This window comes from Styela clava, chromosome 9 (assembly GCF_964204865.1).
Source record: "Styela clava chromosome 9, kaStyClav1.hap1.2, whole genome shotgun sequence".
NCBI lineage: Eukaryota > Metazoa > Chordata > Ascidiacea > Stolidobranchia > Styelidae > Styela > Styela clava.
In genome coordinates, this window is record NC_135258.1 from 4,627,274 (window position 1) to 4,644,479 (window position 17,206).

A 17,206-nucleotide genomic window follows, 5' to 3' on the forward strand; every position below is an offset into this window, starting at 1 on the left:
TTTTATCATTCATTCTGCTTCTAATATACACTCAGACATACTGAAAAAATATATGAGGACGCATTTTAGCATCATTTGAAGAAAGTATACTGAATCATTCCAATTCATTCAAATACTGCAATTCAATCATTTCAAACATTCATTCATTTCTCTGTCAGTCATCCAATTCATCCATACATTTCATTTCTCCCATTTCGATCAACTCACTTTGATTCATACAATTCCACTCTATTCTTTTTCACTCCAAAATTAAAACAGTTCAGCGCATTTGAAAACAATCGAAACATTAAAATCCCAAACAAGCAGAGACCAAATTCAATAGACTGGAGTTTTTAAACCCTATATGCATTTGGAGTCAACCAAATATGATAAAAAAAAATTTAGAGGCCGAAAATCGGCATGTCGGAAATTTGCAAAAAAGATTTAGATTTCCAAATAACTTTTTATTGAAACATTACTCAAAAAATTGATAAAAACTTTTTGCAATAAAAAATAACATCACAAATTTGGTAAGAATTTATACAAATATTTTTTGTTCAAAGTATAAATTTGATAAACAAAATTTTTTTTCTGAGTTAGGTCAAACTGGGAAAATTAGGGAAAAAATCGTTTTGTTGAAAAGTTTCAAACAGCCATACTTAATCCCACTCACTCTCAAACAAATCAATACCCTTTCACACAAGCAGATCATTATAATTCCCAAACAATCAACCAAGACAAATTCTTAGACTGGGGTTTCGAAACCTTCATATTATGCAAAAAATTGAAATTGAAAAACATTGAAAGGTACCCCATGCCTAATCCCAGTCAATCACAAATTCAAAATAAACACCTGGCTATGTGGGTTAACAGATTCACGTTTAGTTACAGTTCTTCGAAATCTATGGATGAAATCCATCAGCGTAGGTTTGACTCCAACCGAAGTGATTATTTTTTCTAAGTCACTTGGAATTGCCACGTCACGTTGCTTTGCTATATTGAGGATAATATATTGGTTAGAAAATGGTTTTGCTCTGTGGAAGGCACAAGCATTGCCTGGACAGGATCCCACATTGTTCTGGTTTGATTGGTATGTTAATACAGTGTTTAGAAGGTTGCGAGGCCTTTGTCAAGGTTGTGTCAACCAGGGGCGTAGTCTTGGAGTGTTTTGGGGTCACAAAGCCACGAGACACTTTAATCATTTGCTCTGATAAAGCCTTCATGTTAAGAGCAAACTTTTTGCTCAGTCAGCCAGGAATTTTTAAAGGAGGAGGAGACTATAATTTGTAATCGCCAAGTTAGACCATAACAACCAGCAGGTCCTACCAGAGGCTGGAAAACGTGGGTTTTCAAGAGTCTGATAATTCTACACACTCAATGTGTGCACTGTCATACTTGGGTGCAATCATGTTTTGTATAGACACAGTAGTTACTTGACTTAATTGACCGGCATACCTAATTGTTTTTAGCAAGACATAATGACATAAATGCTAACATATGAAGAATAATGTTCTAAATCAAGTCAAGTACATTTTTTCTTTATTTTATCTCAACAAAAAAAATAATTTGATATAGTTTTACATTTTGTCTTTGTTTGGGATCTAATCAGAAGTCAAAAGATTTGCAATGGTATTTTTTCCGATATTGAAACAAAACTTAAAAATGATATGTAAAAGCATTCACATGAAATGACACCCATGAGGTTACGACACTCCAAACAAGACTTTGTACGTGCAGCCACTCATAAACCCATCTCACACAACACACACACATATACATAAGCATATGATGACTCCCAATAGGTTTAGGTTCAAATTAAAAAACTTGGAAATTAAATTAGAACATGTGAGCAATTTGATTGAACATTTCATGCTGAAAATAACATGCCATGCAATGTAAAGTACATACTAGGAAAACAAAGTATTAGTGCAGTTAAATGAATAAAAACTATAGCTTATATAAAAACTGGAAAAGCACATATAGAAGACGAGTAAATAAACATTATATAAATCCAATTTTAGTTATATATAATAGGTTCTGGTGGAAATATATTTAAGATTTCGAAGATTGGCATACTTTTGTGAAGTGGGATTCATGAAATACTACAGGTTAGGATAGAATAAAACTTTAGGAATCGGTAACAGTAAGTATAGAAACCGATATACGAGAAAGTCTCTCACGAAAGTCAAATTCAGTTTCCCTCTCTCGTTATTGTGCATTTCAAAAGTTCCATCTTTAGGAGTTGCTCAAATCAAAGTCACATGCACTTACTCAGAAGTGAAAGAGACTCATTTATGAGAAATCCCTGAAACGTAGAAACCAAATACAGTATATAGAATCATGATGTTGCGTGATATGGTAGCAGGAAAATAATAATGTGCTTTTCCAGTTCTTATTAATATTATTAGTAAAACAAAAGCATGCTAACCCATGATATTAACACTCTGTAACAATATGATCTGGTTTTGCAACTCTTGAGGAATTCGGATCCGCCATGCTTTAGCTGATGGTGAGAAAAATAAGATGAGAACATGGAATTGGGCCTGACATGGGCAAACTACAACCTGCAAGCCACCTTGGGTAATTCAATCTGACCCGCCTGATGCTGCCACAACCAACCGATGTGACAGCTTAATCATATGGCGAAGCACGACCTCTCATCCTGTTACCAGTCCATGTCGGGTATGAGATTAGTTAGTCATTTATTTGTTTTATTGGATGATAAAGACCAAATAGGCTGTAGTGAGAGAACAATTTTCAAGCAAAACTACTCTTTGCACTTAAAATGAAGTTATCCTGGAGTCGCAATTTTTTTTAATCCATCAATTTGAGCTTGTTTTGAAATGGCTGGGAATCAAGTCGAATGGAAGTTTTGTAAAAACTCACAGGCCTATAAAGTTATGAACCGATCATAGAAAAACACAAAGGTTGGTGGTTAATGAAAAGCTGAAAACAAAATAATTCAAGAAAGTGCTAAAACTGGACAACTGTTGCAGACAAAATTTGGGTAATTGAGATGATAAAATAAAATAGGGATGTAATTTTTTCTAGTCGAGTCATATAGTCACGCACTTAGTAGGGACATGATAACAGTACTTTGCCGTAGCAATCGTAGGCTGAAATGCTGAGTTAATGCAAGTTTAGCATCTCAGAGTCGATTGAAAGATGCAATATGTGTTAGTATTTTCGCTATTTTTGGTCAAATAAACAATATTAACGATATGACTATTGTGTTCTTCTGAAAGTGATAATTGAGCTTTTGGTAATTAGATTTAGCGAAAACAGTATAAATGGGTTTGGGAACCATTGCTCTAACACATCATGACCAAAATAATTTTTACAGCAAGTAAATACATATACAAAGAAATTGCTCAATTTCCAAATTTTGTGAGTAGTTGTCTGTTAGGTTAAAACACAGCAAATCCATGCAAAATCTAAAATATCATGTATTCATGATATTTGCGTCACACTCTAGCACACCTAGTGATAGAACTAAATACAAAGAATGAAGCTTAAAAAACAAATGAATGCTATATTTTATTTCAAGATCTCTGAAATGAATAACACTAAAAACTCAAACAAACCAATTTGAAACAAAAAATAAATATGATTACATCAGATAGAAAAAATAGAGCAAAATTAAATGACTTCTCCAATAAATGGCTAAATGAAAATGGCTTAAACCAAATTCATTCACCTATTTATGTGAATAAAATGAAAGAATTGACTAATTCTTGAGAAAAAGGCAAAATAAAATGACTTCTCCAATGTATGGCAAAATGAAAGAGGCTTAAGCCAAATCTATTCACCTATTTATGTAATAAAAATGACTAATTCTTGTGTCAGCCATAGATATGAACATCGTTCTAATTTAGCTTGGCTACTCCAAATTGGCTCAAGCCAATATAATTGCTGATCATTTATGAAGTAATGGCTTGAGCCAAATCTACCCACTTATTTATGTGAAGATAATGGGAGAAAAGACTAATTCTTGGGATCAAGGCAAAATGAAATGACTTTATCAAGAAATGGCTAAATGAAAATGGCTAGAGCCAAATTTAAGTCAAATCTATTCACCTATTTATGCGAAGAAATTGACTAATTCTTGAGATACGTATAATATGAACAACTTGAAAAGCGCACCATCGTGATGAATCCGCTTAGCAACCTTAAAATGCTTTAAGCCAAACCAGTGATGCCGGTAAATGGATAACAGTATGGGATGTATTGTATAGAAGTATGTTTCATATGTAGTGAATGGGATATAGGTATGGTTTATGGGCTGACTGTATGATGACTATGTGGAATATAGGTATGGCTTATGGTATTCACACTTCACTCTAATACCTGACTTAGCTTGAATTCTCTTTTCTTTTGCAACAACAAAAGATCCTGAGAAACCATTTGTACATGATTTTGGCATTTCAAAAACGGTTAGGTAATACGAGTGGTAGTAGGACATAGAGAAGCAACTCGGTATTTCGTTACAATAGTGCTTAATTTAGGGAGTTAAAATTCTAACTGAAACAAAATAATAATAATTTTCCCTGTTAGGCTGCAGCATGGGTTAAGAGGTAATTTTTATACTGCTGACTCAGGAGCAAGTCGCTGTAGTAGTCATTAAATAGCTCAGTAGGATGACTAACATGAAAAGGTTCATTATCACAAGGGATATGCTTTAAAGGCAAACTCTTTTCATTCTGGCGCAGGCAGCCAATGTCAAGATTTGAGCATCTCAAAGTCAAGCGTCGTATTAAGAGTTGAAAACTGCCAACCCTTCAGTAGAATATTCAATTGTTTCGACAAGAATATGATTGAAATAGGCTTCACCTATAAACTGCTCACAAAAAACAAAAATAGAGTTTCTAATAGAGAATCCCTATCGACTCCATACTCACCAACTTCAGCTAGTTTCTCTATGGTGTCACCAAGTTTTGATTTGAATTGTGGAAGCAGGTTCGGACTTTGATAAAAATTGACGATTGATCGCATCAGTTTTACATAAGTTGTTTGCCGTGCCTGTAAATTGAATACAAGAAATAAGCAAGGAGTAATGATGAGTTAGAAGTTCTATCACACATGGGATTAATATTAAAACTTTATCCTGTATTTATATGAAGGCATCATTAGTGGTGGATTTTCACCTTTGTCATTTGTAATAGGAAAACCACAAACACATCTTATCTTACATGATGAAGACATCTCGTCCAGATACCAGGACAAGCTGGGCATAGAAATTCCAAACCATGGGAAAATTTAGACCTTTGTTTTTTTGACATTTCTCTTTACTCAGAAAATTACATTTAAGCCCGTTTTCACATACTACTTATTAGTGATTACCAGCTAATCTCTCATTGGATGTTACCCCGACCCACTTACAAACTGAGTTACATGATCAAAAGCATAATTTTATCAAAATATACAACCAGGCGACGCTAACAGTAACTGATAGCTAATTTCAGCAAAGTCTATCGCAGCTTTTCCAAGACTAATTTTTACTTGCTCCTTGGAAGACAAAATGACAATAAATTACTTCATTTACAACTAATTTTCGATGCTCGGGGAAACATCAATATGTGTGGGCTAGGATGGTGGAGGAAGTCATAGCCTGCGATGAAAAGGAGTCCAGTAATCCTTGTGTATGTAAATATCCCCTACTATGATATCCAACATGTGAGGTTGAAGTGTACTAGAACAATTGGTAGAGCAGTGGTTCCCGAAAAGTAAGGATTGTTACAAAACAATGGAGATAGACACTACTTGCTGCAAGTTCATGATATGCAGTTTATTTATCTTCTGAACCGAGTTCAGCGCACATGAGTAATATTTTTTTCAGAATTTCTAAGGAAAATCAGGCAGAGATGAGGAAGAAGAGTTGACCTTTTAACTAAATTCTGTTCTAAATTCCTACATGTTTACCTGAATTAATGTAGTAGCATCAGAGAAAGGTGAATTAAAAAACATAGTGATGATGTCCATGACAGTATTAGCAATGTAAGGTTGAAGAGGATTGCTGTGGGCTTCTTCTTCCGTTTGTGATAGAATCTGTAACAGAGAGTAGGCAAGGTTACAACTGGAGACAAGTTTCAGAGACCAGGGCCGTGAACTGGAATTTTCGAAAGGGGGTTTGGAATTTCTAATTGCTAAATTAGGCCGCATCAGGAAAATGGGGGTCTTCAGGAGTTTGAGGGCCTGTAAAAGGATTTCAAGAAGTAATTTTTAGTTGAGGACCTGGGACCTGGTTTTGGGACAATCTGTATGAAAAAGGATATGAAAAGGATAAGACATCAAATCTTATCCTAGAAGTATACTGACATATCTGTTGCATGAATAGTCCTGTATATGGTTCTTAGGGTGTTAGTTATTACTCGCAACTCTGAGTAATCGATCTAATGCAAGTCGAGAGCGTGAGACAGTCATTGTCGCTAAGATAAACCTATATATAACACTTGTATGGCAGAGATAACTTGTAACCCGTCAGCAAATAATCTTTCAGTTACAGTCGGAGCTTGGGACCTTACTTCAAGATTTTCTTAATAAGAAAATACACAGACATTTCTGATAAAATAAACCTATATTAAACTGATAAATATTTTTTGAATAGTCACTAGTAACTCTTCTGTCAATACTCTTTCTTACTTTTAGTTGAAAACTTGAGAAAAAAAATCATTCCTTCTACTTACTAAGTCAATATCTTTCATGAAATCATCAAACAAAGTCCAAATATGATTTGAAGAGTAAATTTCTTTCATTTCTACCTCTGTATCAACATAACAATGGTTCAGGAAGTTGATGTAAGCATTCTTCACTGAAGCAATGCAGTCTTTATGTGTCACCACCTGGCAATAGGAAGTTGCGTCAGAAATAAAATTTAAAAAATACCCTGGAGCAGTGGTTCCAGTGTTCCCTCTAAGGTGTGCGCACGTGTGCGCGCACAAAGCTTTCAGAGGCTGCGCACACGCATAGATTTACTGCGCACAGACGTATTTCGATGTAATATAACAATGTGCTCGGTTGGCAGGTTGAGAAAGTTTGTTGTTGGCCCACCCATTACCTGGTTAGAACGCCAAAATTTCTTCATTGGTTTTTGCACAAATATTAGTCATTTCCAAAAAAGTGTGCACACACCAAAATTTCTGCGCACACATACTGCAAAAAATTAGAGGGAACATTAGGTGGTTCCCAAAGTTGATTGACCGCGGGCCAAAATTAGAAGCTGAAAGATATTTGCGGGCCAGGAGAGGGGAGAGCCCGCGAGGGACTGATACATATAATCAGAATACCAAATTGTTGAGATATCGAACTTAATTGTTACAAATATACACATGCCCTAAACTGTGATAATGACGTAGAAACAGGTGGTATCTAAAACCTAAAGAGAAAAAAACATAAAATGTTAAACTATTTCACTTAGGTTCGATGGGCCATATTAAAACGTTACGACCCGCAGGCCACAGTTTGGAACCACTGTCCTAGAGTAAACAATGAATCTAGGCTGTCAACCTATTTATACGAAGACCAAGTTGGAACATTAATCATGGTGTCAATGCACTAGAAAAATTTTTGCTGTGAACACTGATATTTGAGGTGTTCATTCATTGATATGAAATTGAAGAACATTGTGTGGATATCAGTGCTCATTCTGGCAGATGAAAATGATACCGAAGGTGCACTTATCAAAATGAAGTTTGTGTTGGGAATCTTAAACAGTTTTCACTTCGAACAGAGCATGGATGCAGCTACAAAATTTCCAGAGTGAGAATTTCGAGCGAACATCAATGGAGACAATTCTCAGATTATGATAGGATAAGATTCACATATCCAGGGGATAGGAAGCCTATAGGATGGCTCAATCATATGACGAACCACGGCCTTTCGTCTGGTTACCAGTCCATGTCGGGTATGGGATTAGTTAGCCAGTTATATGTTTTCAGCTGCATGGGCCTGATGGTGCAGGAAGCCGTAACTGGCCAGCAGCCATAAACCTGAGGCAGCGAGAAGTCCAGCAACCTTATCACACATAATTATACTCCCATGGGATTCGAACCTGCAAAATCACGCAAGAACAAGTGTGATTTCGAGCGTATTCCAAACGCTTAGCACAATGTGCCACATCGTCGTAATCGAACACATTAAGGACATAACTATTGTCTGTACAACACTCTTGGTGCGACTAGCTTTGTTCAATTATGCTTCTTTCACTGCATCTAAAATAACCAAATAAGGATGATTTACCTGTTTAATGTCATCTAACGGTAGCAAGCTGTGGCATTTGATTTCAGTGTACACATTCTTCCCTTCAGTGCAGTAAGCTAGAGAAGAGAATTAAATTAGAATGAGTAAAGTTAGCTAATAAGTAAAGTTAGCCATTGTTCATTCGGTCAAAATTGGACAAAATCACGGTTGGACAAAAATTTGGAGTATGTGTGCCAATATGGAGGTAACTAATTTTGTTCGCCTATTTTACGTCAAGTTGTATAAAAGGACTGAAACCTATGGGCAGGGGTATATTCTCTTGGCTAAAACAGACAGTCCCTGAACTCGTAATAAAACTAAAAAAAAAGAAGCCGGAATAAAATTATGCCCTAACCCTAACCTGGTACAAACACAACGGAAGTACCTTAATTTTTTCTTAAACCTCTCAGAGTTTAACCTCGTGTACATCACCTCACCCATGGTTTATTAAATTTAAGGCGATGGCAAACTGAAAAGATTCTGATTTTTGTAACAAATGGTAGCTTCAAAGACTGACATCGACGAACTATGGCTTGTAGGCCAAATCCGACCCGTTGGGTCATTAAATATAGCCTGATGCTGCCGAAACCAAATTTCAATGTTTCAGCTAATGGAATTTGTTGAAGTTGCGATTGAATTTAGTTTCGAAGTGAGCTTTGTTTTCCACTTTTGCTTTTGAAACACTGTAAATATTGTTCATGAAATGTAACTTTTTACGCCACACTTACTGGCTGGGCAATATTTTTGGCCCTTGATACAAAAACCTTGCCCATCCCTGTTCTAACATATCGTGAGTGGCTGCTTGTAAAAGGTCTTGTTCAGAACAAACTATGTAAAAAAACGCCATATAAAAAGAAACCTTGGATAAAATAACCCTTGAAATACATTGTTAACTGTATTTCTGGCAACTAGCATTTTCCCAGATGGTTGAGCATGACCTGTGATGTCATCAGTTGCAGGTGACTGATCATGACCAACCACCGGTGAAGGTGATGTGGCCATGTGCTCTAAGTGGTCTGGTGCACAGCTCAGTTGATGTTGCCTATGTCTGAATGTGTTACTTTGGTTATTGCAGTTTGATTAAGACATTTATTACATATACTTTAGTACTTTACATAGTCGCTTTAACATACCGGTACATAACCTAAAGAGGCGAACAACCACAATCTTACCCAGTAATTGCACCAATTCAATATGATAAAGCAAAGGACTACAATCATCCTTGACAAGGTGTCTGTTGTAAGTTTTATAATGATTCATCAGATTCACAAGATCCTTGAAAGATGCATCGTCATTGTAAAAAAGAAGAACCTGAAAAATGACAATGATTCAAATTTTTACATGTTTAATATTATTTACACATCGGCTCAGTAACTCGCATCGTGCTAAGCATTAGGAGCACCTCACCACCGCAAGCCTGATCACCCTGTGTGGGTTCGCAGGTTCGAATACCATTTTATTATAGTCTAGCTTTGTCAGTTTTAGTGACGATGCTAAAGGTATAACCACCTGTCAAAGACAGACTATATTCTAGCATAGTGGGTTACACCCGGGATATTTATGTAAATCTGATTACACATAACGTAGTTTCCTGTGATTCTTACATCAGTGATCTTTCGCGATGAGATGCTAATGAAAATTTTCCAAAAAGGATCTTTTTTTTGATTATGGCCAGCTCCGGATTTGAATATTAAAACTAAATAGCAAATAGATATTTTTCCTGAACCTTGAAATGTGACACTAGTAAACTTGATTTTACTGCGGTGATATCCAAAGTATACAAATCTTACCTCTTCTCCAGCCTGTGTGTTGACCAGTTCAGCCATGACCATATCTTGGCATCTTCTAATATGACCTTTGCCCTCTGCTTTTATGATAGCTTGAAGAAATTTCAGGTATTCAGTTCTGCGACCATGGCTCTCTGAAGATAAAAAAAAAGACAAAATTTACTAATAAATGTATCTTGACAAAAACTTTTGATGTGGTCACACATATAGAGAAGTGGGGGTTTACCCCATATGTGCGTCGAAAATCTCCCAGCTTTTTTTCAAAAGAAAATTTTTTATACATATCATTCACAACAATTTTTGTAGCATGAAACGCTTTCTAGACACTCTTGAAAACCTATGGACCCGCTAAACCCCCCCATTAAATTTTGTACAGAAGATATACAAAAATAATCAAGGGAGAAAAAACATAGAAAAAGCAAAATCTCTGTATAATTCAAAACTGCATGATAAGTGAACCTTCAAAGTTCTTTCCTGAAGTTTTTACACATCAGCAGAGCTTGGCTTGAGCTACAAGAATGTAAGCCATGTATCGAGAATCTACCAATGAAAATGTCATTTGAAAATTAGGTAATGGTACACATATAAATTTTGAAGGTGATTACCTTAACATGGTTATTTTTTATTATGATTCCAGTAGTTTACTTCAAAAAATTCATCAATTATATCAGTGTCAATCTGAGTGCTGACAAGGGCACACTAAATGACGTGGCGGGACAGGTTGTGGCCCATGGGCCGCCTGTTGCATACCCATGATCTAAAGTCCTCTCTCATACTCACCAATGCAATGCACAAAATGTTGTATTACAGCATGAGTGACTTCATTACATAGAGCAACATTGTCTTGAAATATCGCTTGCATTGTCTGTGCTTCCAGTAGCTGAATAGAAAAGTAAAAAATTTATATTTGAAAATGAGAGTTATCAGAATTAAATTAGTACAGTGAGCCAGTGTTTGACGTTCGATAATAAGGCCTAAGTTGTAAAGTTGTACCTGTTAAAATAAGCTATTTATTTATTCGCTCTTTTTGGTTAATATATTCTTAAACTCTAAGTGTTCATGTATTGCTGGATGAAAATGTAGGCGAGATGGTCTTGTGGCGACAGTGTTGACAAAACTTTTCAATATTGCTTACTAAATCGAATTACCAAAAGCTCCATCACCCTTTTTATAAATATACAGTAATCTTATTGTCATATCACTTTTTCTTTGACTAAAATGGCGATAATACACATCGAACTTTCAATCCGATTTTTAAGATGCTCTCAGCATTTCAGCCTACAATCTGTATGGAGGAATATTATTAACATGCCCCTACAAACCATGTAACTAGATGACTAGGCTCATTACTTATCGATTTTAATCGGTAAGTATGTTGATAGGTATTTGTCTGTCTGTCTGTCTGTTGATGCACGCGATATCTCACGAAAGCGAGATTGAATCTGCTCCAGATTTTGCGTGTGCATTCATCATATCTCGGACCAGACGCCTATTGATTTTGGGCAAATTATGTCGTATAATTAGCGAGTTATTAATCAATTAGTGATAGGACACAAGGTGTCACTATGGAGTAAGAGCGCTGTTTTGGGGGATCCCCTAACTTTCAATCGATAAGTCTTTGGTCTCTGACCGATATTCTCGTTGACTTTTTGTTCAAAAAAAAAATGAAAATGTTTTATATACAAACTCACCCCTGGAGTCATAAACAGACTCAGATGTTTATGCAGTAATGCTTGATTTTGTGGATTTCCTTTACAGAAAGCTTGTAGAAAACTATGAGCCAATCCCATCACTTCTTGCATGTGGACGTCAGCAGTACGTTCATATGATATCTGAAAAAGGCAGGAGGTTGTGAGTAAAAATGTTAGGTTTAATTATAAACTCTGCGCACCAGAGATGGTGGTTCTTAATTGTTTCAACCCACTCGAGACTATCTAAAAATTTCGAGTACAGCTGCCTTATAGTAGGATTGAATATATAAAACCTGTGAATGTGTGTTCATTTGATATCTAGATTCTGGAAAAGAGTTCGTGAGTATCAGTGTCATAATGATTTTTATCAGAAGTAGGAAATACACAAAGTCTTCGGTAGGACAGTATTTGGATGGCTATACCTTTGATTAATAGTAAAATGTAACTTTATATCAACACCACATTTGGCACTGCCTATGAGGATGGGATCTACATATTTATCCCGGGGGGAGAAAGACTTTATTACGTCCAGTTACCAGTCTATGTCTGGTATGGAATTTGTTAGCCAGTTATTTGTTTTGGTATGCATGAGCTTTATGGTGGAGGAAGCTGTAAGAGGCCAGCAGACAGTCAGAAATCAAAATTTAGACACCATCTAATTCAGCAGTAGCCAAACATTTTAACCAGTTATCAGCCTTTACTAAAAATCATATTATTTGAAAAAAAAAATTTACTCAAAATTAAATAATACAATAATATTAATCAGATATATAAAACAATTTAATGACAGATATACTGAATGATACACTGTTCTTTATTTGTTACCAAAAAGGCTGTCACCAACTGGACTGGGTCTGAGTCAGCAACCTGACAGACAGTTCAACACACAGCCCAAATATGCTTAAGTACTCTCACAAAATTCACAAAAAGTTACCTGTAATAAATCCAACACAGCTGTATGCGCCCCCATGTTTCTCAACAGTCTTTGTTGTTCTTTGCGAGGACTTTTAGACGGACCAGATACACATAGGTTTCCAAGCTTTGTTAATATCTGAATATCCAGTAATAATATCATAAGTTAAATAACATGGAATGAGCACTGATGCCAGAATTTCAGCAGCTACTGATACACATAGACCAATACATCTACCATTGTAAAAGTAATACATTTTTTTTTTTATTCAAGATGGCTCAAAGCAACGAGTCTCAATCAATCAAATTGAATAGGGAAAAGTATTAAAAGAAGAGTTGAATCTAGACACTGATTGGCTTAGACCTATAAATTGATTTATCTTTATGATAGAAATGCTTTAAAGTACAAGATTGCAAAAAGCAAAGTCCTGTTGTCTCAAATAAAATTGGGAGCGCCCTGATACAAGAAATGCAAACAACCGACAACATCCTGTATATAAATTTGTTATAAAAAATTATGCTGTATAAAGTCCTCAATATAAAGATAAATAGGATATAATTCAAAATAAAAACACATCACGAAAAAGAGAAAGCAGCAAGATGAACAATGAAAATATGACTTCACAAAGATGCTAACAATGGAAGTATGACATCATACAAGAAGTTAACACCCAGATGTAGACACCAAGAAAAAAAAGAATGAATAAAAGCAAACAATATAGAGTCTTTAATTGCGAGCTTGAAGGGATTTAATTTCTAACAAAACGAACTAGATAGACAGAGCCTAATTTTAGAAAAAGTCAAACCAATCTCTTGGTAACAAAACCAGAATATGGAATTTCAACTTATTGTAATGTTAATCCGAAAATGAGTACATTGTTAGAAAAAGGTAAAAATTTCACTAATAAGCTCATTCAAAAAATAGGGACAAACTCTCATCCGCATAGTTATATATATTACAAAGATATTTTTTTTTCACAAAGTTGCAATTCCATGTGTCATGGTCTCAGATTGCACATTTGAACCATACTATTGGAATATAGGGAACCCAATGCAGTACTAAAGCGAATTTACTATTTACAATTCTTATAGTTATGTTCAATACACACACAGGTTAGCAGGTACTCCCGTAGTATGTGTACCAGGTTAGGGTTAGACCATAATTTTATTCAGATTTTTCTTATTTTAGTTCAATTACAAGTTTAGGCACTGGTTCTGTTAGTCAAGTGAATTTACCACCTGTCCATAGGTTTTAGTCACTTTACACAACTTGATGTGAAGGAGGCTAACAAAATTAGTTACCTCCATATTGGTACACACACTTCTGGAGAGACAGTTAGTATACTGACACCAAGATCACCCACAAAACATTATTCTCACGTCACAAACACATTTACAAACCTCCTTTATGGCGTTATAATTCTTGAATGAAGACGTACTAACAAATGGACGATCACCATCCGAATTTGGCGGGCTCGGATAATCCACGCTTGCGTCTCGTGAGTCCCGACTGCTCGTTGTAAACTGCCAATGATGAGAGAAAGAGAGAACTTGATGAATTCATGCAAAAGCAAGGTGCAATGTATGTATACAGAAAGAATAAATGAGGAAATATAAAATAAAAACACAATATTGGGAAGAAATGGCCAACAACTGGCATATTTGATTGGGTGCTCCCGTAGTATGTGCACCAAGATGGCGCACAACCTTAGCATAGTATGTGTACCAGGTTGGGCACCATCTTGGTGCAAATAATACGAGAGCGCCGATGATTGTCCATGTGTAACTGCTACAGAAAATAAAAAACCTCTATTTCTAAGATGCTTTTTACTTTGGCAGACAAATAGCGTTCTACATAGAAGCCCATACAAATAGCAATTACCAAATAGCCTATTCAGAACCTGTCGTCTATAATCAGGAGTTCGCAATATGGGGGTCGCGACCTGCGGTGGGGCGCGGAGCAAATTAAGGGGTTACAAAGAATACATCAATTTCACACAATATCCCATAACTATTGTGCTTTTTTTGGCTTTCGAGTCAAAACTTTTGATACTTGTAGAAAACATAAATCTCTCGTTTGCCAGAGGATACATAGAATCAGAGGAGCGTCGCACTTGCATCACAATGCCGTCTTTGATCGTAAGACCAGAGAAGCAGTGCGCTTGCATAACAATGCTGATATTCGTGGCTGTAGATATAGACCATGAAATAAGTATGTTAATTGCTGGCAATAGAAATTGTTAAAACAAGCAATTACAAGCTTTCAGTAACTTACATATTCAGCGAGATTTGCTCGGCTTTTTCTTCGTGTCCGTGGCGGAACATGCATGTCATTCTGTCCGTGCAAAGATGAAAAATAATAAGGCATGCATCATGAACGCAAACATGCAAAAAAGATGAAAAATTAACAACAATTTGACGGTAAATCAAATTGTTGTGCAGAGCAAAATAATGCAAAACGCAAACATCTAGATAAGGGATATCCGACAATACCAGTATTTAAAAAAGCTAATTTCATTTCAATTATTTTTATTCTCTATTCTTCAAATTCATCATATTTGCGGTAAAAGTATGATATATACGTAATTATACGAAAAAAATTAATAAATCTAATTGAAAAGAAACTAGACATTGAAGTTTTTTATTCAGATTATCAAATCTTAATTTTTTCACAGTATTTGATATCTTTACTTGAGAACTATGAGGTATATCAAATTTTATAAACATTTATTTATTTTATTCCAATTCAGGTTTAAACAGATCTTGAAATAATGTTTTTGGTTTAGATATTCGAAATTTACAATTTTTCTTCTTTTTCGTCATAAATCATGAAATATGAAATAATTTTGGCGTTGGCATCTTTTGGTATTCAAATTTGGATATCCCTAATCCAGAAGTGGAGCTAATTTTGCTTATTAACTGTGTGCTGTTATTTTGTGCAAAATGCCACCGGTAATTGTCACAGTAAAACCATGAAAACCACATATTTTGTTCATAGTATAAATCTATATAATGCGAATTCGAATTCAAAATAAAATCATCCTGACAGCCATCCCCAATCCATATTTGAAGATAATTATTTGACTTTATAATGAACAGTGAGTCATTATTTTGTTGAAAACGCAACCAGTAATTGCAATACAAATGCTTAAAAAACTTTTTCTAAAAAATTCAATATACTGCCTTATTCATGACAATAATATAAATTGATAGATAAAACTAAAGTTAATATTTGCTCCGTTTGTTTTAAAACACAAAAATCAACATACTATTCAAATTTGGACATCCCTGATTAAGAATTGAAGATAATTTTTGCTTATTGATCATGGGTTGATAATTTGTGCAAAACTTTACCACAAATTGTAACACGAAACCCCAAGAGGACTGCAGATATTTGCTAAATTTTAGTTTTAGGAATGCACTTTTTGAAATTACAATATTTAAGTTATCGTCTTTATAAAAATTTTGAGTTCAAATTCCACGCCCATATCCTGACCAACACTTTATAGATTGCATAGCAGGGGTCGGCAACCTTTTGTCGCTCGCGGGTCAAAATCAAGGGTTGCAAGTCATTGGCGGGCCGCACATATTTTTGCACAAGTTGAAAACCGAACGAATGATACTTTTTAAAATAAAAATCAAGCAGTGATACATCTCTCGAATAGAATAAAGATTTATTTCCTCATCGCATATTTTCCGCGCCATTGAACCCTTTGCACTTAGCATCAACTTTTCTGCGTTTTGTTGCCATTTGTCTAATTATAATTAAACTATATGCTCATTAAACGAGTAATTGTGAAATATATACTTGTTAGGTTATAATATATTAATTAGTCTGAAACTCTAAAAAATATAATCGCCAAAACGGCTGTGTTGTTACTATAATTCAGTGAGGTGTCGCGGGCCGGATTATATTACTCCGCGGGCCGTAGGTTGCCGACCCCTGTTGCATAGTATAGGCATAAAGATCAAAAAAATATTAGTTCTATTAAAAGCTATACATCATATTGTATCAGTACTTCTCGTCTTGAGCACTATTCAGAGCTAAAATATAAATTCATTTAAGTTCAAAATTGAATGAGAAATCATTCAGTGCTTCCTCATAACATTCAGAAAATTTAGTGATTCAAAATGTGCTTGCAGTTGATTATATAAAGTTATGAAATAGATATACAACATCTTGATCATTGCATCTGTGTGCAGTGTAATGTTAGCTTTCGTTTTTTCAAAGTGTGTTATTAATTGCTTCAGTAACAAATCTGTATTAAAAAGTGATTGCAATCTTTTGAATAATATGCTTGGACTTTTTTCTTTCGAAATTAGCAAATTCTTTTGGTAAAAAGGTATCCACATTGCAAAGCCAAAAATATTAAAATATTAATTTAGCTTAGTCTTTGTGTGCATCGCCTTGTCAGGAATATTTTTGCTTGTATTAGTTTCGAGCGATATATATTGTGAGAAGATGTTCGTGATAAATAAAAATCTGTTGCGTTCACTTCAAGCCTTATCAATCATTGTTGGTATGGAGGTAGTTTCAGCGCAAAATCAAAAACGGATTATTTTGAAATGCAAAGCATTTATAGCAGTGGTTCTTAAAAGGGC

General features: G+C 35.1%; 1 protein-coding gene across 7 annotated transcripts in view; it reads right to left on the reverse strand.

The window, feature by feature from the left end:
* The window catches only part of LOC120330706 (inositol 1,4,5-trisphosphate-gated calcium channel ITPR1-like), a 99,298-nt gene that overhangs the window by 32,349 nt on the left and 49,743 nt on the right, over nt 1-17,206 (reverse strand). For 3 of the 7 annotated variants that reach the window (XM_078116506.1, XM_078116502.1, XM_078116501.1), the window contains 13 exons: nt 14,880-14,939; nt 14,006-14,128; nt 12,627-12,743; nt 11,693-11,833; nt 10,782-10,881; nt 10,005-10,135; nt 9,387-9,525; nt 8,215-8,291; nt 6,663-6,818; nt 5,899-6,024; nt 4,878-4,998; nt 4,327-4,371; nt 833-972 (listed from right to left, as the gene is read on the reverse strand). In XM_078116506.1, coding sequence (XP_077972632.1) covers nt 833-972; nt 4,327-4,371; nt 4,878-4,998; nt 5,899-6,024; nt 6,663-6,818; nt 8,215-8,291; nt 9,387-9,525; nt 10,005-10,135; nt 10,782-10,881; nt 11,693-11,833; nt 12,627-12,743; nt 14,006-14,128; nt 14,880-14,939 — 1,476 coding nt within the window. The remainder of the gene's footprint in view (nt 1-832; nt 973-4,326; nt 4,372-4,877; nt 4,999-5,898; nt 6,025-6,662; nt 6,819-8,214; nt 8,292-9,386; nt 9,526-10,004; nt 10,136-10,781; nt 10,882-11,692; nt 11,834-12,626; nt 12,744-14,005; nt 14,129-14,879; nt 14,940-17,206) is intronic. The other 4 variants (XM_078116505.1, XM_078116504.1, XM_078116507.1 and 1 more) reach the window with 4 other exon arrangements.